Source organism: Sinocyclocheilus anshuiensis, unplaced genomic scaffold (assembly GCF_001515605.1).
Source record: "Sinocyclocheilus anshuiensis isolate Anshui unplaced genomic scaffold, SAMN03320099.WGS_v1.1 scaffold311, whole genome shotgun sequence".
In the NCBI taxonomy this organism is placed as follows: domain Eukaryota; kingdom Metazoa; phylum Chordata; class Actinopteri; order Cypriniformes; family Cyprinidae; genus Sinocyclocheilus; species Sinocyclocheilus anshuiensis.
In genome coordinates this window covers 41,204-67,366 of record NW_015549606.1, presented here as the reverse complement: position 1 = coordinate 67,366, position 26,163 = coordinate 41,204, and the positions used below count along the sequence as shown (strand labels likewise).

Here is a 26,163-nt window from a genome sequence, read left to right as displayed (position 1 = left end):
TATTTGTCAATATTTGTTTTATTTTGTTTATATCAAAAGTACACTGCAAAATATTTACAATAATTCCTTAATAGTTTGATAAAGAATGGTTTACTCAGTTGTCACATGAAAGCGTAATAAAAAATCTGTACAATATTGCCACAACAGGCTAATAACTATCAAGTGAAGTGGAAATTTGTTTTAAAAAATACTGAAGCCACATTACATTGCCAATGTATAAACACATTGGCCAATGTATCTATGTAAGTCACTTTTATACTTTTAGAGGCCAGTAAACCGCATGTCTATGGATTACCACAACTGTCAGAAGCATTCAATACTTACACACTGCAATGCATTAGTATCAAGAGTGTTTGCAACAAATAAAAGATACAAAGAAGGGTTTACAGTATTACATAAAGGCTACATGACAACATCAGTCTTACACCATGGATGAATAACACTTTCTGTGAGAATAAAGAAACGAACCATGTGCGATTTGAAATACATACAATCAAAGCTGACATACGTCAACATTAAAAAAAAAAAAGACATTGTTCAACCGTAAGGAATGACCGTCACAAAGAATACAATTAACACTAAAGCTCCTGCTGGGAGGAAAAGGAAAACAAACAAAAAAACAGAAATATACCTTTGGCCATGTAACAAAAAAGAAACCCCAAAAGTTCAGTGTGTATTTTGCAAGTAGTAACAATATGTTAGCATTTCTTAAGTGCTTTGTCTCAAGAAACAGTAAGAACGACAATTTAGCAAAGCACCATTTCCCCTCAGCTACAGCTGTTTGCGTTCAATAAAGGGGCTTGAAATGACAACCAGAGCTAAATCCACCAGAAGAAAAATGAAACCATAAAGGACTTTAAGTGCATTTTATCTGCCCATTTAAGTTTAAGTGAACTAGACTATGAGGCTCACAGTTTTTTTTAATCATCACTTGCAGAGGAAAACTGTGAAACGATCTGGACCAACACCAAGTGTGTTAATATAAAACAGCGCATTAGTGTGTGTGCAGTAAATGTGCACTGTTGACATTGTATGTATGTGTATTATTGTGAACTGTGATGCACTGTGATTCATTCTCCCTCCTCCTTGATACGCTGTTGCTTGTTGCGGCGAGAATCTGGAGCCAGGTCAAAAGAGAAATCGGTCCAGTCGTCTCGTGGAGGAAATGAAATGGTCTGACGAAGAGTGAAACGCACTGCATCGATCACACGTTCGCCTCTGGCTTCGGTAGAGCCCACGCTGACGGTGGATGTCCCGCTAGAGGTGCGCAAGATGTGGGGAGGTGGAGAAAACTCCATGGTCTGTCGATACTCCATGATTCCTTTCCAGATGATGTGCTGGAATTCTGTGGGAATCTTCAGCCTGGACAAGTCCTGTGGATAGATATACCACAGAGCTCATGAATACAGTAGCCACTGCTCTGATCTCTCCGTCAACCCAGACACACTAGATCGCATATTTTGATATGGATCTCTTGCAGTGAATGGGTGCCGTCAGAATGAGAGTTAAAAATGTTGATTCAAAACATCACAGTAAGCCAAAAATTATCCACACAACTCGCTGACGAAATAAGGTTTTGTGAAGTGAAAAGCTGCTTGTTTGTAAAAAAAAAAAAAAAAAAATCCATCAAGATGTTTGAACTTTAACAAAATGAGTCCAATGAAAACATCTATCCCCTGTTGTCCTCTCAAAATACAGCAAAATATTTGTTTGGAACCATATTCATCTGTTTTAGACAGTGCATGATCTTTGCATATTTCTCTTTTTTTCTCTCTGTATGTACTGCAATAATATGGATAGAGGTTTAAAGTTAAAACGTCTTGATGGATTTATTACAAACATGCAGCTTTTCAGATTACAAGATGTTAATTGAGTAGTGTTGTGGACTATTGTGATGTTTTTATCAGCTGTATTGAACTCCCATTCTGACGGCACCCATTCACTGCAGAGGATCCATTTGGTGAGCAAGTTGCTAAATTTCTCAAAATCAGTTGCGATAAAGAAGAAAAACCTCATATACATCTTGGATGGCATGAGGGTGAGTAAATTTTCAGCTAATTCTAATTTTTGCATGAATTATACCTTCTAACATGCACCTGCTAAATAGTTTTTTTCTTTTTCAAATGAAAACTGATATGAAAAACATTAAGGAGAAAGGCAAATTCCTCACCTCTAAATTGTAGTTCTCAATCTGGTAAATATTGGTCAGTCCTTGGGCTGTGAAATAATCCAAACAGGCTGAGCAGCCCAGCCTCAACAGGAAGCTGAAATTGACAGATTTCAGAAGTTTTAAAACATGATTACAGTAATGCTATAACACTTTCACCTGTGAGCCATTTCAGAGAGACTTACTGTAAGTGTATTTGTGTACCTGGAAATGCTGTTGTCCATGGGGTAGGGTGGCGGAGGTGTGCAGTGAGAGGGCACCATTTGTAATTGAGGCTGCAGGGGGTTGGTGGGGCTCAGGGCACTCATGTCCGTGTTCATGGGAACAGGGCCGCACATCATGGGAGGGGTCACTGAAGGGAGGGGAAAGGGTTGAGACTGTAATAAACCTCAAAAGAAGGGAAATAAAATGGTAACACTTTACAATAAGGTTCAATGTGTTAACATCAGTTAATGCATTAGGTATTAGGAACTAATCATAAAATATAAACTTTTACAGCATAATACTTGTTCATAGTAATTTGTACAAACTATAATGAAAAAAGCATGAGAAAAACAATGAAGAATACACTGCCGGTCAAAAGTTTGGGCGTTTGTTAATTTATTTATTTTTAATGTCTCTAATGCTCAGCAATACTGCATTTATTTAATAAAAAATACAGTAAAAGCTGCTTTCTGTTATAATAATTATTATAAAATGTAATTATTTATGTGGTAGCAAAGCTGACTTTTAGCAGCCATTACTCCAGTTTTCAGGGTTACATTATTCTTCAGAAATCATTCTAATATGTTGATTTGGTGCTTAAGATACATGTCTATCAATGATGAAAACAGTTGCTGCTTAATATTTTTGTGGAAACCGTTATGCAATATCATTCAAACGTTTGGGGTGAGTACGATTTTTAAAAACTGAACTGTCTATTTATCAAAGAATACTGAAAAAATGTTTTACAGTTAAAACCGTTTTTGTTTTTAAATATTGTAATATTTCACAATATTACTTTATTTTCTTATTAAATAAATGCTGGATTGGTCAGCATAACAAACTAATTTCAAAAACATTTACAAAAAATGTTCACGATTCCAAACTTCTGACCGATATGGAAAAAATGTATTATTCATTGTTTATTCATGATAGCAAATGCATTAACTAATGTTTATCCCTATTGTAATGTGTTACCAATAATATAAAATCATGCAATATTTTCTGTCCCCATCCTGCCCACATTTATTATAGCCTATATATATATATCATGCACACACACACACACACACACACACTACATAAACTGTCAAGTCTTTGACTGAAATTGACTGAAATAACAAACACCTGAGGGCACTAAATATGGATTAGGTAATCTCAGAACATGTGAAACCTGAGGCACGTTTCACACAGCAGGCCAAAGGAGAATGCATATTTGTCATGTGTAAGTACATTTTGACAGTGCCAAAGTGTGCCGAAGGGAAGGCAGACTGTCCCACAAAGATTTAGTTCAATTTTAAAAGGGAACTCTGTCAGATTGACATTGAGAACTGAGTGTTTCTCAAGCCCAGACAGGGTATTCTTCACTAGGGAGAAAGGGTTCACTTTCTTCCTGTACAATTTAGATCCGAAATCACTTTAACTCGAATATAAGATCTTTTGTTAGCCCTAACCGACACTGCCACATTTGTAGACAAACTATGAATATACGTATATTAATTAAATGATTAATGATTTTATAGAGGCCTTACTGTCAGTTAGTCCTCCAGACATGCTGGATGGGGTGAGTGTGTTGCGTTGTTGGGGGTTCATGAGCTGACTGACTGATGGCAGTTTGTTCTTGCAGAGGGTGGGTGAGCTGGAACCAAAGGCAGACTGGGGTGGCAGAGAGCTCCTGAGGGAGAGAAGATGATACAGGTTCTGTATTACTGAAGCCAAGTCTCTTGCATAAGCTTACACATGGACATTACAGAAAATGTGCAACCTTGTCATGATTAAATGCTTTCTATGAATGTTTTGGACACTGTGGAAGGCCTAAACTGTGGAGAAACACAGAACATGTCTGTGTAGTTCTGTAATTCTTAACAAAGAGGTATAAACATGCATATGGGTTAAAAGTCACATTGAGAGGAAACTAAATCCATATACATGTGTGGTACTTTAAGTGTAAATAACAAATAAAAATGAACATTTTTAAATGAACTACATGTGTAATATAATATTAAAAGGATAGTTCACACATACAAAGAAAACACCATAATTTAATTATGTTACAAACATTTATAGTTTCATTTTTTTAATCAAAATGGTTTGGTTACCTATATTCTTCAAAATATATTTTATGTTCCATATAGGAAAAAATAATAATAATACAGGTTTGGAATGACATGAGTAAGAATTGCCCTTTAAATGATTCTGAATGTTACTTTCTTTGTTGATATTATTGATAGTTTTAAATGCCCTGACTAAAAGCCCCTGACAATTCAAGTAAAAAGAACAGTCGAGAAATAAAGGAGAAGAAAAGAGAATAAAGAGGAAGAGCAGGGATAGGAACACAAAAGCAGAGAAGTCATTTATTGAATAGTAGTAACTGACAAAAGTGCAAGAGCCATTGAGAATACAACAACCATTCATTTCATATGAAACAACAAAAGAATCTGTCAACACTATAGCATTCATTTCCTTTTCTCTTAACTGCCATGTACACAGCAGAAAATACATATTTAAGAAAATGAACAAATAATCAAGACAAAACACACAAATTACTGCCCAGCAGTGCACTTTATAAAACATGACCAGCATTATCAAAATTCAGTCATCGATAAAGTCTATCCCCCCCATATTTATAGACAACTCGAGTCCAGCTCCAATAATAAAATGAAGACAGAGGCAAAAACAAAAAGCTATTTAAGATGAACCATCATCAAGATCTTACAGAAAAAACTATGAGTCCCATAAAAAAAAAAAGATGTGTGCTTGGTTCCTGGTCAGTTTCGACATCCAGGATTGTTTAGATAGATAGAAAGAAGAAAAACAGATGGAAAGAAGAGAGAAAGAGAGAAATAAGGTGGTCAGCTGAGAAGTTGCTATACTGTTTATGTGCAATGGGTTTCTGTGCAATACCAGCAGATCAGTCCAACAAACACAATAAATGCTGAGGAAACAAGCTGCCTCAGTCACAAGGGCCCTTTAAGAAACATTAATAAAAGTATGGACAATGAAATGTTTTAAGAAACTTTTGACACTTCAGATGATTGAACAATAATACTAATGCAACTAAATCTGACTGTAAGGTAAGCAAATTTAACACACAAATGGATTATTTCAATTGATAAATGAGCGCCATAGTCTAGATAATACACTTTGGAGGGACAAAATCATGCAATGAACTTTCCAAAAATATCTAAAATGACTTCACTTGAGAGCTCACATATTTAAAACGAGGTGTTTAGGTGGTAGAAACAAAATCCTGTGTTCAACTTATTTGTGGCATAGAAAAAGTCTAGGAGTTACCACAGGTGACGGTTTGGAGAAGCACAGGGAGCCCCTTTGAGGGGTAGAGGATGAGATGAAGAAGAGATGGAGAGAGATGAGCGAGGGATGCTCTGAGGGAGGAGGAATGTGATTCCTACTTTCAGGAAGCACTGAAGCGCCTCTTCTGCTCACCTATTGGGTCCAGAAGCTCAGAGCGCAAACGGGCCCTTAACAGGCTGTAGGAAAGAGCCAAAGATAGACAGTGAGAAATAGAAAGACGGGAAAATGCAGGCAAGAGAGAAGAAGGAAAGAAAAAGTGGAGGAATAGCAAAATGTCAGGAAGAACGGAACGTGACAATATTTAAAGATATTAGACTGTATCATTAAATAATAGAAAGAGAGAGACCCCAATGATAAGCAGCTGATGATGAGTAAATCAAACTTGAATTGTACAGAGTATTTGCCTAAAAGAAATGTGGTATGTTGTAAAATTATGCACATACAAATTCTTCAAGCATCATTCATTTGAATAAATTTACATTATGTGATTTAAATGCGATGAAAAAAAAATGATGTCAGCTATTGAAAGTCTCAAACAATGATGAAACATCAGATACAGTAACAAAACAGGATGCATGATTTTTTTTTTCATATTTTAGCAATGTGCAATCTCTCCACAAGGTGGCAGTACCTTGCAACTAAGGAAGGAATAATTTCAGTGTTTGAACTGTAGAAAGAGTGAGAAAGTATGAAAAGGAAAATCAACAAAGTAAAACACCCAACCCACTGAATCTAAGGCAGAAGGAGCTTTATTGAAAAGGAAGAAAAAAAGTATAGTTAGAAAAACAGGTTTATGAATGAAAGAGAGAAGTAACAGCATGCAGACAATGCTGATAAGGATCAAACAACATTTGCTGCTTGGAAATGTTAACCAAAAATCAGAACAAGCATGAGGCTACCTTTAATATATACTGCATTAACATGCTATACTCAAATGATAGTTTAGGAGAGTCAAAAGATGCAAATTTCACAGCGTGTGTTACGTCTTTGTCCTACAATGGGACAGTTTTAAAAATGGCTACCTAGTCATTTAGCTCAGACCAAAGCTTGAGAAGATCAAATGAACCTTAAAATCAACAGCCTTTCTACACACTAAACAGAGCACTTTGAGCTGTTTTAGCAGCTTATAGTCCTAAAACCCAGTAGAGAATAAGCATTTTTGAGCCATGGGTTCCCTTGGGAACATCTATGTGGTTTTAGAATAGTGATTTAAACGTATAGTGTGGTCTGTGGTTAACATTATTAAACCATTTTCACATTCTGTTCTACAACAATTGCTAACATAATGACTACAATTGCCAAAATATATGTGTGATTACGTAACCGAACTCTTTAATTTACTCAATAATGGAAAACAGGCTATTAGAACTTCCCTAGGGAATCCATGGTGAATCCAGTTGACCTACAAACTGACGTCATGACTGAACAGCTCAGTTGGGTGTGGATGCTTTAAGCTGTCTTAAGGAAATTTACAGGAAGAAAAGCATTGACATCCAAATCCCAGTGTAAGGGCGACACGGCTCATTTAAAGCACAATTTACAGGTCTCTCCCTCCCCCTCTGTTGAGCACTATTACAGCAGATACAGAATGTATTTCTGAGAAAACAATGCTAATGGCTGAGTACAGACTAAATTTGCATTTACCATGAAGACCAATAATAATTTGTAGGCAGAGTTTAAACTTGTTTGACTCAGATTCAGTTCTGAGGTAATTCGAATGTCATAAAATGGGGGGGCTGAATAAATCAGAGCACCATCTCAGCAAGGTACACCCTTAATGAGAAGCCAAGCAGAATTTAAAAGTTATTAATACTGTGTGAATTTATATCGATCATAACAGCAGGGTTTGCTTAAGGGCTAACAACATCAATGATGCACAACACAAATCTCATGCAAGATGCAATCCAACCTCATACTTTCATGCAGTAGCCAAGATTATACCATCAGTGTGAGAGAATTAAACTGCCACGTTAAGTTCCAGTGTTTGCACTATAGAAACTCTCAGATGGGGCGGAAATTAATTGCTGAACAAACAAACCAAATACTTAAATGACAAAGTCAGTTCACAGTCAGTCAATGAGCAATCACATTCAAATCCATAAGTGTTAAAACCAAGCAATAAAGTTGATCAAGTTATTAAAAAACTGACACACAAATATCAATCTGTGGGTGGACCTTGCTAACACAGTGTAGTATGTGCCTATAGTTTGACTGTGGCTAGTCACATTATAAAAACGAAGAGATTATGAAAACATTTTTTAATTTTCAAATGTGGTGGTATCACCCCATTTTTACTGGGGAATCTTCCTGCATGTGTAAGGTACTCACTGTTTCTGCAGTAGGTTCTGCTGCTGCTGTCTGTATGACTCAATAGTCTGCTGAGGGAGGAACTGCATAAGTTCCAAAGACTCTTTGATTTTCACCAAAATCTCATAGATTTCACGGCCTTTAATCTGAAGCACAGAGAAAGAGAGAGAAGGGGTAAGCCTGGATGACAGACTCCTGAATTATGCTCAATTCTTCACTTTGAATATCTACTGTAAGAATGAGAGATTATCTTTTCAGTGTCAAATAGTTGTGCGACGCTTTCTGCAAAGCCTACATATAAATTTAAATGTAAAAGTATTCTAAATGTGTTGTAAGGTGTTCATCATTCATTCATCTAAGTTAATGTTAATTTGTAATACACTACTGTTCATGTACAATTTGAAATATGTAAAATAGTATATATAAAAGCATGCATGTAAAAATTAACATTAACCTAGATTAATAAATGCTGTAAAATATTTTATTGATAATTTATTGTGAGTACACCCAATGCATTGATGTAAAAAATTATGAATTATACTTTTATTATGAATAACAGTTATGAATAACCAATTATTATAATTATATTTAACCTGCTTTGTAATGGATTATATAGTATGAATATGCATAATATAAACAGGTTTCATAAAATGTTTACCAACACTTCCTTATCAAGTAAGGGACCGTTCACAAAGAATGTGTGTAAAATTAGTTAAATAATGAGCAACAGAATGGAAGACAATGCAGATTGATCTTTAAAAGTGGATTTAAAAAAATAAATAAAAAACCCAACAACATTCCCCTCGTGAATATTTACATTGGAAAAACACATTTGAGATACTCACAGGCAGACAAAACACTTCCTCATCGGTGGATCTTCGCTTCTTGATGGAGTTTAGCTGAGAGAGGTGAGAGGCCTGACGGAAAGCTGTGGAAGACAGAGATAGAGGAAGTGAAACAGCCGTAATACAAGATCTTAAGCACAAAACGTAGAGCTAAAGCACAGAACAGGTGGAAAAGTTGCAGTGTGTGTTTGTACAAAAGGGCATGCAGTATGTATGGAGGTAAGAACTATCTAGGAATAAGAAACATGCGATGCAAATGTTTGTGTTAGTTAGATGAAGCCCAGTCACCAGCCCCCAGCACTACTTACGGCGTTTCGTACCCTCACTGCTCTTTGTGCCATCGCTGACGTGCTGTTTACGGATGCTGTCCTCGTCAGCTTTGCGGTCACGTCCAGGGCATGCACAGATACGAGCCTCAAAACACCTTCGACCCAAAACCTGACCACTGAAGAAACCATCAAGCAATTAATGCATATTTCTATATTTCCTCGAGGGGAATACAATCCAGTGTTTAAAAAGGTCTTACTCTCTGCTTTCCAAAGTGACGATTATGAGGATAGGACGTCTGTTCATTCCGCCAACACAGCTGGAGTTACACATGAAATTGTACAGGATGGTTGTGAACTCTGTGCCCACCTGTTAATAGGGAACAATTGTGTCATACACTACTCACCGTTGTTCATTTCTCTAGAGCGGTTATGTTAAATTAACATCTGTTGGGAATGATTTCAGGTGAGCACTGCAGTGTACAGTGGGTACGGAAAGTATTCAGACCCCCTTAAAATGATTTTAGCAAATGGCTGCAATATAACAAAGAGTGAAAAATTTAAGGGGGTCTGAATACTTTCCGTACCCACTGTATGTACGGACAGCCAGGTTTCTCTGAAATGTGTGTGTGAGTGTGTTCACCTGAGGGGGCTCGTAAGGCACCAGCACACTCTGACGCCCAGTAATGGAATCCTCCATGTACTGAGCATGACTGTTTCCCTCAACCCTAATCAGGTGACTGGGTGGGGCTATTTGGCCTATTAAACACAAAAGTCCGTCAATTATATCACAAAGCTTAATATTAAAAACATGTTTAATCGCTTTTCTAGACAACACGTTTAGAGAAGCAATATACCGTCATTGAACTCTCTGCTCAGTTCATGGTTCGGGCATCGTTTGACCACCTCGGTAACATGCTCAGCTTTCTTATAGACAGGCATGGCCCGTATGACTGCACCCTGGGGTGGGTTGGTAAGGACCTTGATTTGAATGGGACATGTTTTGGCAATCTGACAGTACAGCTTCTTCAGTTCTGTGGAGTACTAAAGAAAAGAGAGAAGAGTTTGGTTAGTAACTGCCATAAAACAACTGAAATTTATTTTATACATCTATAATAAAACTGCACTCCTATTTTAACAATATAAGCTCATTTGAATCTGTAGTACTAAAGTGTTTTTGCTTTGAGCGCTTTTGTTTTAAATGTTTAAAAAGTTACTTTTTTCTAAGTTATTTAAAAAAAATCAAATGTAATAGTAGTTGCTTTAAACTACCAAACACCCATCAAAGATCACTTCTTTATCTAAAAGAAAAGAAGCCTTTCTCACAAACACAGGCAATGTAGAGATAAAACAGCTGCAGTTTGGCAACCCTTTAGTGGAAAAAGTACCATATAACAGTCTTTAAAGGGAAGAGCAGCTGGCTTTAGGCGACAGGACTTCTGGATCTGCCCTACAGCTGTCACAGGTTAAGATATACCTGTGATTAAGGACACTGAAATGTGCTTTCCAAATCACCTGAAGAATGATTAATCTATGAAGACGTCAGGACCATTTTGACACAGAAATCTGCTGTTAAAATTATTGCACTGATGTGATGATATTTCTAGTGTTGAGCAATGAGAAGCTTAGACTTGCCCTTGAATGCCTTTAATAGGCCTCATTCATGTCATAAAACGAGTAAAATAAATGTCTATTTGAATCTAAATCAGTGGTTCTAAACCTTTAAAATTTTTTGACCCACCAGTACTAAAAAATACTAAAATAAAAATGAATTAAAGGTGCCACAGAATGCATTGATACAATATTTTTAATTGTTCTCTGATATCTACATAGAAGGTATCTATCTGGCTTAGGTAAGGGCAAAAAAATCTCCAGAAACGGTTTTACATGTCCATTACTACAAACCCTAGGATTTGTCCCTAGAATTAAATGGCCTGTTTTTACCTTATTTGGAAGGGTCATGAATAATAATGTTGAGCTCTGCTCTGATTGGCTGTTTCAAAGTGCGGCTCAAAGTTGAGCTCTGCTTTTACATGTCCATTTACAACCCTAGGATTTGTACCTAGAATTAAATGGCCTGTTTTTACCTTATTTGGAAGGGTCATGAATAATAATGTTGAGCTCTGCTCTGATTGGCTGTTTCAAAGTGCGGCTCAAAGTTGAGCTCTGCTCTGATTGGCTTTTTCACAGTTTGGCTCATTTCAGTAGCTCACACAGCATGAAGGAAACACAGGGAAAATGTATATTCCAATACTCTCTCTCGCAGTTATATCATTGGGTAATTATACTGTATATAAAATGCGGGCATCAGGGAGCCGCTATTAATATATTCGAATGCACGATCGCTTTTTACTTTCACTTTCGAGATTTGCGATCGCATGTGCTCTGTGTAAACTACAGCGGCAGTACTTAACACACATTTTACAAGATCAGATGCTTGTCAGTGGTGCTCAGGATCTGTAAATCATTCGCCATCATCCTCAGTCACTTCTCCTTACTCTGTTTATGTGGTAAGTGAAATCTTATGTACTGAAATGTAACAGGCTACCGCTAGCAAGCAGCTAACCATGTCCCTTTAGTGGCTCCTGTTATTTTATTAGAACGTGTTATTTGTTTTCCGTGCCTTTCTGAATACAGACACCAACCCATCCCTGCACATCACATCCCCTGCACAGCCTGGAACATAACATTTATTTGCATGATCTGCCATTTTCGCTATTATCCTCCCTTGTTTCTTCACAATACCTGCAGAACTTCTGATGATTCGGCTGTGCAGGTTCGGCTGGCGGCTGGCATAGAACATGGGCGGGTATATGCAAATGTTGGGGGCGTAACTATTAGTGATCCCGACTGTAACGTCACAGTCCACGTCAGAAGTCAGAAGTCCAGTTCTGGAGTTTGGGGTAAATGTAATTAATAAATATATCATTTTTGTTTTGTTTCTTTCTGTCTCGTTTTAAAACATTTTAAGCCAGCTTGATGCCCCTTGGAAGTTTGCTGAGGTCCCCTAGTGGGCTCGGCCCCCTTTTTAAGAACCAATGGTCTAAATCATTTATAATACCATTCCAACATAAATTGACATGTTCAAATCAACAATTTACATTTTATTTATTTATTAATTTTTTAACAGAAGTTTGCTCTGCTGGAGTTTCAGGAATGGGGTTTATAGTTTCTCAATGTGTAACATGAAAATGAAAATGTACCTGTACATATAATTATTAAATACAAATTGTATGAGGTAATCTCAATTGCATTTCCCAACATCCTCTTTATCACTGATGATAGCTTGATGTTCAGGGTGTCACTGACCACAAAAGTCACAATTGCATCACACTGTGTGCTTGAATCATCCTCATCACCACAGGCTAACACTCAGGTGTTACTCATACTTACAGCATCGTCAGGTGTTTAAGATACTGTCTAACCATACACAATAGGTGAAAAAGAAAGATCTACATGATTAAACAGTACCACAAAGCGTGACCGCCAACATTGTGACAACTGCAAATCATCACTCAGCCACCAAAGTTGCAAAAACTAATGGTATGCCACACATTTTGTATTGTAGATAATGGCTGGTTGCACATCACTTCTTTTTCAAGAAAAATAGCACAGACCATACTTTTCTTTAAATTAATTCTTGCGCTGAAAGCAGCATATCAAGTACATGGAAAATAACTGTGAAGAAATCTTTGTCAAGTTCATTTGAAAAGGTGCAGAAGTAGAAAGAAAGAAAGAAAGAAAGAAAGGGCTGTGAATGTTGCCAGGGGCTGTTTTGAAGAACAATGCCACATTAAATTCCATCTTTATTAACTTTTGATATGAAGTGTTCCAATGAGCTGAGCTCATCCCAACACCTGCTTGAGAGCTTTCAGAGTATTACACAATCTTGACAAGAACACAAACACACACACACACACACAAACACGCAGGCCATTTCCTGAAGTGACTGGTATAACAAATTGAAAAAAAAAAAAAACATCTTTACCAAAGCTTAACAATCTAGCATAATGTTAATTTCTGCATATAAGAATAAATTTTTACATGTTAAATATTAACATTTAATTCACATTAAAATATTATATAAAAAAATAACAAATTAACAAGTTAATAAATTGCTATACACATATCATTATTAATTAATACAGTACAAAAACTCATTGTTAGTTTATGACTTATGCATTTACTAATGTGAACAAATTTAAGCCTTTTTTGGTACACATTTTATGTCAGCTGCACTGAAAATAGATTTGAATAGTCCATATTTTTGGCCCCTGTCCTGTCATATCAGTTGCTGATGATGTCTTCATCAGAATATCAACAGCATGAAGCATCTACACTCATCACCTGCACTGTCAGAACTGACTTGACCCATTTTAGCTGTGACTAATTTAGCGCCAGGGTGCTTTCACCGGTGGATGATGAAGGCGTTTTGTGCGTGAACTGAACGCTTTTTTGAAAGGTGTTCTGTAAAAAAAGAAAGATAAATAACTGTAATTGCCCCTCTGCTCCCAACCTGATATGCCGCTGTACGCTCCTGTCATTCAGTTAAATGAGGTGAGTGAGAGAGAGAAGGGGAGAGGAAAGATCTGTAGGACCAAAGAGAGAGTTGTAGACATGAATGCCAAAGGGTCAGTCACACAGAGGCCCGGCAAAAAAGCCAGAGACAGATATAAATGACAGAAGCTTGACATACTGACAACAAACACCGTTCTTTCATATTTTGTAACATCGTAAACTCCAACCTACAAACCTTACCACATAAACAAAGCAGTTGATGTACCAATTCTAGCCCTAAAGCAACAAATTTTGAGAATGCAAATATGTGTGGAGGCTGCTGTGTTTGCTTGGGGCCAAATAAGCCGCTTCTGACAGGGAAAAACACACACACAAAACACACACATACATACATCAAGGGTGGGGCCACAAAGTGATCTGATGAATTGGAGGCATTGGCTTTTTTACAGGGAGGGGCACAGTGGTGTTAACGTGTAATTATGTTCCAGTCATGGGCTAAAATGTGAATTACACACACACACACACACACACACACACACGGTTTAGAGTAACTGTTTAAACAGAAAATGGGGATTTGAGAGTGTGACAGTCTAGTTTTGACATTCTATTTTTCTTGTCAAATAAGTTTTTTATTCAGTCATCGAATAACCTTACAATAATCACAAGTTTCAGGATTAATTTTCTTATATGCAAAAAAAAACAAAAAAACATGACATTTTATTTTTCTATTTAGCTACTTTTCTAGTTACTTTCAGTTTTAGTTTGTGATTTTAGTACTTCAACTTAGTTCTGTCAACATCAATCAAATAGTTAATAGCAGTGTTGGGTGTAATGCATCACAAGTAACGCGAGTTATGTAATCAGATTACTTTTTTTCAAGTAACTAGTAAAGTAACGCATTACTTTTCAATTTAGAAGGAAATATCAGAGTTACTTTTTCAAATAAGTAACGCCAGTTACTTTGTTTTTCTTATGTCTTGACTGACAGCTCTCGTCATGTTGAGAGAAATCGGGAGTAAGTGCAGAGGCGTGTGCGCTGTGTGAACATGATGTTACTGTAGTTCTAGACTAAATGTCAACGTTTTTTTAGTATGTGCAGAAACAGTTGTGCTGCTTATTTTCTTTGTATCTTTTTTTGGAATGTGTAATACTTTTTCAGGATTCTTTGAATAGCATTTATTCAAAATAGAAACATTTTTTAACTAAACAAAAGTATTTACTATCACCTTTTTTAAATTGATCACATCCTTGCTGAATAAAGTATTAATTATAAATTCATATTTATATTAAGCAGCACAACTGTTTCCAACATTGATAACAAATCAGCATATTAGAATGATGGAGGACCATGTGACACTGAAGAGTAATGGCTGATAAAAATTCAGCTTTGTATCACAGGAATAAATATCATAAAGTATATTAAAACTGAAAACAATGATTTAAAATTGCAATATTTTGCAACATTATTAAAAAAAACAGATAATGCAGCCTTGATGAGCATAAAAAAATCTTTTGAACGGCAGTGTAAACTGGTTTCTTCAAGAGATTTCTACACACACAGAGATGTGCACACAGTAAAACCGCAGTCACACCAACAACAAATGCACACACATACAGTGTTGTACATGTTGTGACAAGTTTGCAGCTGTAGTTTGAGTGTGTTTGAACAGAGCAGGGCTGCAGGCTAAGGCTGTATTCGTGTCTCAGCATGGCAGGGCGGGTTGGCCCAATGCTCTGGCGCCTCTGGTCTTGTCCCACCTCATACCTGACATGTACTGTCACGCCTGTTGTCTTGCCCAAAACCTGTTTCATTGGGAAATAAATAAAATGTGTTTTTCCCCTCTTTGGCGCAATGATAAAAATACCCATGTACAGAGTTTTGCTTTCCAAACATTTGAAATAAAACTTTTGAGCATAGGGTGCAAAAATATAATTATCAATAGGAAAATGCAATGCCGTTCAAAAGCAAGTTTCACAGGGCATTGCTCATTATCTGTGCTAAACATTTTTTGCTAGAATAATAGTTCTTCCAGCTAATAACTCATGCATTGCACTGGAAAACAGGGCAACAAATGTTTGCTCTAGTGCATGTTTGCACAACTTAGTTTGAGCAAAATGCATGCAGCTACGGTTTTGAATAGCGAATCAACAGCTGTGATGTTGCTCATCATGCCTGAAAACTTTGCATGGTATTCATGCATATATACTTAATTTGATTCCAAAGTGAAAAATATGCACAAAACAATGAAACAAAACATACATATCAAGGTTTAAATGCAACTGGTTTTCAGACATCAATAACTTGCCATGTTTGTAGTGCATTTGGAGGAAGATCATCATGTAACCAACCCTCATCAGATTCATACTTTCTCTAGTGATGTAAACAAATGCCCCCATGCTTCCTGGCACTAGTTAATGCCCTGTGATTAAATTATATGCTTTGGAAATGTGATCTTTCCCAGAAAACGTGTGACAAGCTTTGGTGTAATTATGCTGGATTTCCCCTCGTTTTGCTCAATGGTCGCCCTGAGTGCTGCCAAATTCTTTCCTTACAGCTACCTTTATTTCTTCTTTCGCTGAAAATGAAGGTGTTTGCATTTCTGTTCTCGTTCAATTACACTCTGAAGGTGTTGCACAAAAGGTGGGATTTAAGGTCACGTCTAATAAGTAGATGCTGGACCTTTTCAGGTAGCACTATGGCATCTCAACTGCATGAGAAGATGCAGATTATGATCGTGCAAGTGAGCTAAAGCAGACGTGGCGGCTATACTGGTGCTGACAGACTGATCTTCTCTTTGACTCAGTCCAGCTCTACCTCTTGCATGGTCTTTAAAAGCACAGGTAATCTTTCATTGTTCAAAGACACAAAACAACAAGAACAACGGATCTCCAAACAGAACCTGTCAGAGAAGTGGGCTTTTCTAGATATGCCTTTCTTAGAAATCATTTCCCTATCATAAAAATCTTTTCAACCCCAGATTTTTTTGGGTAAATTAACCTCTCCCTCCTTTCCTTTCTTCTTCCTCTGCTTGCTCTAGGTTTTAGGGCTTTACGTGGCAATGTCAGACGAGTCTCGACAGGCTCGTTGACACAAACAAGTCTCAGCTCCATCTCACGAGGCGTGGGACGGGCCTGCAGATGTTCCATGGACAAGTCGTATCTTGCCACCTTTCGCTGGAAAAAAACTCGTCTCTTTGAGCGCTTCTGTCCTCCCCCAACTTCTATCCTCGTTCTCATCTCCTTTTCCTGCGGCATTATGAGAGACGCAGTCGACAAGCTTTACTCATTGAGCAAGGAACAGCCCCTTCGGCACTGCAGGGTTCAGGAGGAAGGCATGGAGTATTTACACGAGTATTACTGACCCATTCTTCTAATCCCCAGCTCACTTCTTGAGACAACAACTCCAGTGGTTGCATTCCTTCGGTCACAGCGCTCTATACAAGTGAACCAATGGGCAAACAAAACTGTGCCGTACGTTGGATGCGCTGTTGACAGATTGACAGGAAAATGCAAATGGAGGCTCCAAGCCAAAAAAAGTGAACTGAAAATGATAGAGGGGATGGGTTTCCTCTGAAAATTGAAAACAAACAAAAAAAGGTTCATGTATGGTTTGTCTTATCATTGACATCAACAAAAAAAAAGCAGGATAGCAAAAGCTTTCCCGTAAATGAGGAGCGGTAGGATGCGATGCCAGGAAATACGTGTGTGTGTCATGGAAGCTATATGCAGGATAGATTGAGCTGTGTACGAAGAACAAGTGTGGGTTACATTAAATGTAAGCAACAACAATGCCTTTCATTTGGCTAAATTGTTATTAAATTAAAGGAAGAGATATTCTTCACAACCTTCTATACACTGTGAGAAACGGAAATATGAATGAGTAGGGATGTCTTAAATGAGACAACCAAGGGTGTGGTGTCTTTCTCACACCCAGAATTCTGCTCTAAGTACGGTGAGGTATTGGTAAAGTCAAGGAGTGAGGATGACAAAGGCTGTTGTGGGAATAGGGTAAATGTCACAATCCCACACTGCACTGTAGCCAATGAGCACTGAGCAACTCGCAAACCTAACTCCGCTCAACTTGTTTACTCAACGATGTGAGACAGCATTACCACAACTGACTCACTGGTTTTTCAAGACCACAATCTGCCAAATTCAAGATTAATGAGGCATTGGTTTATAATGGCTGGGATCAATTAGCCTAAAATAATCATATATTTATCTCATTTCATGTTTGTGATTAAATAACTTCCACTGAAGCTCTCAATTTAGCCTAGCCACATGTAGCGCAAAATTACATAACTGTCATAGTTCTTATTGCCAACATACAGTAAATTTAGGTAACGGTGTGGAGATAAGATTTAAGACCTTAAGTAGCTACAACTAGATAGCAACCGCTAGGGTGCGCTGTCCAACCGAAAGCCACTTTTTGGTTGATAGACATCAGGCTCCCCGTTCCCGTGCTGCTACAACTAGCCTAGCGGGTTTAGTTGGTTTAGGTGACACCTATCTATGCAAAACAGTGACAGTGACACAGCTACTGTAATGCTCACTGATGCGCATTGTTTCCGCTATGTGGACATAGCGGTTTATGAAAAAGATATATTGCACCATCAAACAGCTCACCAGTAGGGGTCAGACATGGCCCTTTTTGGATAGAATTTTCTTTTCGTATATTATAATTTCCAAAATTTGTATTTATTTTTAATTTTTTTTAAAATAAATTTATCAAAACTATTTAGTTATTTTTTATACATTTTATTGTTTACATAATTTAATTAAGATTTTTGTAAATTGTATATGGTTGCAACTATTTCAACTAATTTTGTGCAAACACTCAAAAAAGACAACAAATCTCAAGTAGTAGTCTACTTTGCAGTAAAACAGACCAGTTTAAACCTACGCCTGCCTTTTTTTTCCCTTGGCCAGGCGGAGTTTTGTAACTGAAAACTTTCATATAGATCACAGAAATGCCTAAAGCTGAGATCGGACAGGTAAAAACTTTACTCTCCTCCTGGAGGAAGAAGAACCCTTGACAGCAGAAATGAACTGCTTTTGTTTAGCACATCACACAGTCTTGATCTTTGTGTAACATAGAACCACAATGCATTGTCATAATACAAAAAACAAAAAACTAAATTCACAGATAAATGCCATGTACAAATGGGATGAATGGTTATGAGTGATTTGTGACCAGAGGGCAGGAGGTCCAATTTCTGCCCCAGGAAATATTTGGCTGTTGCCCTAAAGCCAGACACTTAACCCCAATATAGACTGAAGGGACAACATGCTCTCCTCTCTATGCTCCCGAATTGGTTTGGCCCCAATACCTAACCACATGAAATCATATGAAATTGTTTTGTTTTTGTTTTTTTGGGTATAATTGTATAAGTGGGTTTTGTTTGTAGTTTACTAGCAATATTGAATATATAACAATGAAAAAATTATATAAAAGTCATATGTGTCACACATACACATCCACTATGTCTTACCGTCCAAGTGGCTGATTTGGCTGTGCTGGACTGCTGGAAGGACACATCAAAGGTGTGTGGGCCAGCATAGTCTGTGTTGGATGGGATGGCAGGTGATGGAGACAGGGCCTCGAAGGTGGAGCTGGGTTGGGCGTAGGGTGATGGTGCCGTTACGTTGTTCTGAGCATGCTCGTTGTTGTAGGGGCTGGTGGAGGTGGAGCCACCATTTTGATCCATGCTGTTGAGAAGCCCCAGGCTTGTATACTGTGGCTAGAGGAAAAACAGAGAGTATTTTTATCAGTATAAAATCTTTTCAAGTGTTTATGGTATTAGAAGTGTCATACGAACAAAGACGCAATATTCAACAAAATATTAATGAGTTGTTGCCACAATACGGCTTCTTTTGATGTTAATACATCAGGCTATGATGTAATGGTGGGCTTAGAGAAACAGATGATGTGCATAACAGCCAGTGCTTGGCAGACTTAAATAAGTCTTTGTATAGTATATGCAAGTCAAAGAGAATTAGGACCCAAGAGGTTATGCTCTTTATTAAACTGTTCATCAAATAGCCCTGTTTGTGTACTTGTGCAAAGAAAGGCAGTAAATGTCCTTCTATTACAGCCGCAGATATGTCAACTGTAACAGATGAGAAGGCTTACCAAAAGAATAGTGATGCATAATGTAAAAAGGAATAATTTACAGGATGTACATTTTCTAGTTATGCTGTCACTCAGATGATTTTATCTAAAAAACAACATCACTATCTAAAGTATTGGGAAAAAAATCCAAGCCATGATTCAGTATGTGATGATCCAAGAAATTTAAAGTAGCCTAACAGTGACTAACAGGGTCTTAAAATGTATAAGTAGCTAATTCTGAGTTAATTTGAAGTGTCAGTTAAGACATTCTTTATCCCAGCCATTTTTTATTCTAAAGGTGTGAAACTGCAGTTGTTTACAATGTAAATAATTTAGGACCAATTAAGTCTTTAGCCTGCTTTAATTGCTCTAAGGTTGTTGGTGAGGTCTGTAGGAATGAATAAAGACTCTAGATGAACTGGAAGATGCAGTGATAACAAAGGAAGGTGGGTACAGCAAGTGGGCGATACACAGTTCACACGGCTCCTGTTGCCTTGTTCCAGTGAAGACACAGAGAGGAATTAAAATGACTGTCATTTGAGAGAAGGAAGAATGTTCTGGAGGTAAGCCAGCCTTCTCCAACCCCACTCCTCCAGTCCATTCCTTTCCATTTATACACACTACATTCCTGGATGAGGTGCCATGGTTGTATGGCACTTTAGACCATCATTAATCTCAACCGAGTCCCTTGTTTATTTCAGGCATGGATGGAGACAGCTGTCCAGCTTGCACGCTTATTCCTCTTTCTCTCTCTTTTCCTGTCTCTTTCTCTTTTACTCTCTCACACAAAATTCTCCCGGTGCTGCTGGTGGCTCAAGTGAATCACTAGTGGGGCAAAATATACAATAAACATGACTAATGCATGTTGATAATAAATTTTTTTATCAGGGATGAAAAAAAAAGTAAAGTCTTAATCTTTAAAGATTAAATATAGATCTTTTTTTTTATAATTATGTATTTTGTACACCTACACGCCTGAGAGTGGGTCAAATCACTGACCTCAACAAACCTCTAACAGTGCCGTAGGGCATAAGAAAAGAGGTGCCATTTGCTATGTACAGACAGAGGTCATTGTGTGAGTGTGTGTGCCACGAGTCTGCTCAGCCTTCTGGAAACAATGAGTCTCAGGCTTTTAAGAGCCTGTCTGAAGAAACAATAGACCAGGTCTATTGGTGTATGAAAAGAAGCGCATTGTAGAGCAGACGCACATACCCACACAAAGAGGACCCAAACACTAGAGCTGTACCCTCCAGCCTCAACAACGCTTCTCAAACACACACGTTCTTTACAATGAAGCAATTAGGACATAATGGAATCTTTTAGAGACAGTAAGGCCACGCAAGTCAGTCTGTGTGTCTGATCCCACTAGGGAGGTGTAGGGCAGTGCACCGTCTACTTAATGCCATTAGCAATACATTAGCATTTGTTTGAAATTTACTTAAACTAATCAGAAGAACAATTTGCACAAGCCTGTAAACTTTAAAAATGCAATGGGGAAAAAAGCAATGCAGCTATTATATAATATAATATAATATAATATAGATTTTAATATCTAAAAAACATAATTTATTGGTTAAAAAGTAGAGATTGTAAAGTATAAATGAATGCACTGGTAAATAACATCTTTGCCTATTCATAGTTTAACCCCAAGAGCTGGTCTCGTGTAGTGTATAGTAAAATGTTCAGATGTTTACAAAAATTCTAAAATGATCAGAGAATAAATTATCATATGTAATTGCACTTTATGGTTTATTTTAACATACAAGACACATCTGTCAAACTACCCAAACTTCCTAATTTCTAAGACTTTTTAGCGATACTTAGCATTGAAGTTTGCACTGATAATAAAATGAGGGCAAAGTTTATCAAGTGTGCTAAATATTAAGAAACTACTAAATCATTTCAAAATTGTGTAGACAAAAAACATCCAGTACAACAACATTATTTCGTATTTAGTCCACCTTTTTGATCATATTGTGATTTTCTCTAGCACCTTTTTTATCAAATACTATTCCTCCACAATGCAACAACCATATAACAACTGCTTTAGCTGCTCTTAAAAATCCCAGCCTGTTTATAGCCTCCTTGGAGAGTGAGCCTCTGGGATGTCAAGATGCTTAAGCAGAACCATAAATCAGATGACCACGTCTGTCTTTTATAATACAAGTGGGAAAAAAGTGTAGCAATAATAATAATAATGCAGGTGTAATCTCCAATTACGAGATGATGCTTTTGAAATGACACAACATATGTTGATATCTATATGACCTCAATATTGTCCAGTTTAAGTTTATATATTTATTATATATTTATATACAGTGGGGGTGCTCAGTCCTTCCCACAGTTTAAATTTAAAATGAAAGAGAAAAATATAATATGATATAATATAATATAATAACAAAATATATAATATAATATAATATAATATAATATAATATAACAAGCTCAAAGTGTAGAACATGGCACCAACAACACCAATGTCATGGTTTGATTCCAAGGGATTGCATGAACTGAAATGCAATGCGAAGTTGCTTCGGATAATAAGGTCTGCCAAATGCATAAAGGTAATACTATAATAATATATACAGCATATACCACTCTGATTTGTTTACAAGCAAAACCCTCTTCTACCCCGATCAAAAATAAATATGGCTGTTTCTAAAATCAAGCCAATCTAAAAGTTCAATATTTATCAGTTTCTTATGTTACAGTAAAATAACCAATGATTAAGATTTCCTTTTCGTTTCTGGATTGACAGTCTCAAATGAATTCCAGGGTAAAACAGAGAACTGCAGTTGCATCTTTTAACAATGCATTCTAACAATGTGCTGTTGACAGATGTCAGCAGTGCCAGCATTACAGTTGATTTTCAACCTCGAATGCTACCTGTCTTTGTTCCTGTTTCCACAAGATGAACCCTAATGGCCAAAACCACTAAATTACTACTTCATTCTAACAACTACTTAAGTCTAGAGTTTGAGAGCAAAATGAGGATTCCTAACTCAAGAGTAGTGACAGGAGCTGAGGCTGCCCTGGCCTGGGGGTGAAATGGCTGCCATTCCTGGGTGTGTTCCAGTGACCTGGGCAGTTTGTAACCCGGGATGGGTGCTGAGAACATCTGTGAGGCCTTGATGAGTGACCACAGGGGTAGAAAGCATTAAGCACTAAATTGGGGTGGGGGGATAGGTGGGAATGCTCTTATTATTCTTCGCACTTCGCACTTCGTACCCAGTGGGCTGGGCAGAGCAGATGATTGTATTTGTTTTTTTGCACCATAGTTAAAAAAAAAATTACAATTCCTAGACTTCTCAGGTTCACTTTGATGCACACATTCTTCAAAGCGGCTCCAGAATCTATCAGTCAGATGAGCAGGAGTTTAACCTGAAGCCCTTTTGATGAGAGAAAGATGGACGCATCTTTAGGGACAACCTGCTGTCAAAGAGCAAAACCAAACCTTAATTTAAAACTATAAGTAATCGAACCTCACCTCACCTCACAAAAAAAAAAAAAGCTTAAGATGCAACAAATTCAAGAAATTACCACATTTGATCTATTTGAACCATCATCTAAAACATTTGCAAAAACAGTACCATCTTTTTTCTCAAATTCCTTGCACCTCCATGTCTCCTCTTACAACACAAAACATGCGTGTCTACGGACCCGTAACCCCTACCATGATTAAAGAGAGTGAGAAACAGAGCGTATAAAAGCATTAATCAAAGCTGTGTGGGCAGTGGATTGGTTACCTTAAGCCAGCTTTAAAAACACAAGGAGGGGTGGGAGGTGGGGGGAGACCGGACTATGTTTCTACCAATAGGTTTGTCTCTGAGCTAACGGTGTTGTGTTGACAACAGCTTTGTGCAAGAGAATGGCAGCACTGAAATCACAGTCTGAACTACCACCTGTCAGGAAAGAATGGGGGTGCTTTTAGACAACAAACACAGATCCGGCCACTATCTTAGATGGCTTAGAATGCTCAAGATATAAGCTTAAGTTGCATTATACATTATACTGAAAGTTCTGTTTCATAAAAGTTTTCACAACTTATTCAGCTTTTAATTAATTACAAAAAATAAATAATGCTAAAAAAGTCAAAACAGTATAATTTTGGGGAAATAAATAAATGTGCATTCCATGTATCAGTGTTGGCATATTGCTGCAGTAAAAAAAAAAAAAAAAACACCCAGAAATTTGATAACTATCATCCATGACGATTCGAAAACACATTAGCAACCTGACATGAAATTCAAGCTTAGCTGTGAAATCATGATCCTTTTGACACCTCACACAATTATATGGGCTTAAAGTATTATTAATTGTTTTTTTCCCCTTTCCTGATACAGCAGTGCAATGACTTGAAATGACTTAAGTGCAATTGCACAAATTAAGCTAAAGAAAGGCTTTTGCACATAACGAAAAATGTATTTATATACACAAAAAACCCCTGCTGCAGCAGTTTGTAAACAAAGGTAAACATTCAATGAGTGATATTAAGCTTAAGTAAAAGTAGATTCCATTAGTACTTTCTCAAAGCAATCGCAGCCCATTGTTCTATACAAACAAGATTATCAGTCTCACCGTCCCAGACAAATCCATTATTTGTCAAATACCTTGACTCAACCTAAGAGCACCGTACACCATAGACAAAACTGCAGCTAGGCAAACCATTAAGGCAATACACATTGATTTTTATCTGTATAGACGCACGTCCGATTTTTCACACCCACACATCATTGTAAAATTCATTATCACAGTTCAAACCAATGACTTATTAAATGCAAACATTTCACTTTCTAAAGTGTTGATATAAAACAAATTGGCGAACATGTGCACAAAGAAATCAAAACCAATAATTAAGTAAAAAAAAAAAAATATCATATGCAAAGTGTTATACTAGGACCACAAATCACAACATATTCATAAGAAACAGCATCCCATCACATTTTTTGGTTAACACCGTAAGAGGCAAAAAACCTACGGTACACAATATATATGCTAAAGCCTTTACAAGGCCTACTTTTGATGCCACTCTTGCCAGTCACTCCAGAGGGTTCCCTGAGAACCCAGAATTTAGCACTGGGACCAACTCAATCTCCAGATGGGCAGCGGTAGCGTAAGGGCCTTACCTCACTGTATGATGTGGGAGGATTGGTCTCCAGGTACAACATATTGGCGCTGAGGTTGAGCAGTGCAGCCGCTGTTTGCTCCACAGGCTCCAGGATTCTTACCCCTTGTTTTTCTTCTTTTATCCCCTAAAAGTGTGATGTGGGCTACAGTGGTGAACGGGACAGGCTTAAAGTCTCTATAGGAATTCAATGGGATTGCCATATATACCAGGGACGAAGAGGGAGGTCCTGAGAAATTACCTGTCCAATACCTGAGTCCAATACCACACCCTACTTTTGGGAAGGTGTTGCCCGTCTTCTGGCGCTTCCTTTAAGATTTAACCCTAAGGAGTTGCGAAGCACTAGACCTAGATGTTTTCCAAAGCAACTATTTAATTGCTATTGTTTTTCATGATTGCATTTTTTTTTTTACATATTATCTAGACAAATAAGTATTTTTTAATGTATGAAATGATTTTATTTTACTTAAATGTTTCACATTTAAAACAAGTAAAATGTGAAATAAACGTGTCTAATTAAAATCTGTGCAAGTGTGATGATAATGAAAAAGGCACTAACACCTTAAAACATTAGTCAAAAGGACTTATATCAGGTCAGCCATTTAATTGACTTATTTTAATTCAATAATGAAGCACACTTAAAATTTAAATCAGATAAATGACCTATAAATTAGATTTATTTTTTAACTAAATCAATTGAAACCTTTAATAATTTTAGTATTTGATGACATGATAAACTATAACGGGGGAAAATATGATGGATAGAATTGTGAGACACAGTAAATGACTTGCACTGAAACATGGAGCCCCCAGACACACAATTCTCTCTTGCTTTTTGAGGGAATCCTCTTTATAGTTCTACAATGACCTTAGAGCACTAAATTCTCTCTAGTAGTAGCATCCATAGCCCCTGTTTGCATAAGAATCCAGCAGCCAAAGAGCCTCTAGCATGGCCCTATGACAGTCTCATGAGAAACAATAGACTACTGTTGACAGCTTGTATCTATCAGAGATGACTGGTGTAGATTTGTTTTGAATACACTAATGTTGTTTCAGATAGGGGTGAACCAACCCACTTCTTTGTGAATATTTAAATGTCTTTATGTTAGATTCATCAGGTGATAGAGAAGAAATGCCATTAAATCCCTTTTCAGCTCAAGTTACTACCGTGATTTTATGCACTACATAAATGCAAGGTGACCAGTCATGAAATTTGTTAAACTGTTACTCTATGCAATACATCTCATTTATTATATTTGCCCTGTAAATGATCAGATACTTCATCAATTGATTCAAAACCATCTTTA

General features: G+C 37.2%; 1 protein-coding gene across 7 annotated transcripts; it reads right to left on the bottom strand.

Annotated features, from left to right (window-relative positions):
* Window positions 1–25,041, bottom strand: LOC107659018 (tumor protein 63-like). 7 transcript variants are annotated; one of them, XM_016447781.1, is made up of 12 exons: window positions 24,858–25,040; window positions 19,112–19,360; window positions 9,959–10,145; window positions 9,745–9,860; window positions 9,362–9,471; window positions 9,144–9,280; window positions 8,836–8,918; window positions 8,012–8,136; window positions 3,901–4,043; window positions 2,372–2,555; window positions 2,171–2,264; window positions 1–1,373 (listed from the first exon to the last, which is right to left on the bottom strand). In XM_016447781.1, exons 1-12 carry the CDS (start codon window positions 24,897–24,899, stop codon window positions 1,071–1,073), a joined length of 1,773 nt encoding a protein of 590 aa, XP_016303267.1. In that variant the 5' UTR covers window positions 24,900–25,040; the 3' UTR covers window positions 1–1,070. The 7 variants fall into 7 exon arrangements, with proteins under 7 accessions (XP_016303267.1, XP_016303270.1, XP_016303268.1 ...); XM_016447784.1 differs by having other exon boundaries at window positions 2,372–2,519; XM_016447782.1 differs by having other exon boundaries at window positions 9,156–9,280.
* Window positions 25,042–26,163: the final 1,122 nt, after the last annotated feature.

Bases quoted from the DNA above. Each gene is read 5' to 3' on its own strand.
- LOC107659018 (XM_016447781.1), bottom strand. From the start codon at position 24,899: ATGTTGTACCTGGAGACCAATCCTCCCACATCATACAGTGAG. The intron at 8,137-8,835 runs GTGAGTATCTCA...TCTGTGCTTCAG, and splicing joins AGGAAGTGTTTTGTCTGCCT to ATTAAAGGCCGTGAAATCTA. The intron at 4,044-8,011 runs GTGAGTACCTTA...TCTCTCCCTCAG, and splicing joins CAGAACCTACTGCAGAAACA to GAGCTCTCTGCCACCCCAGT.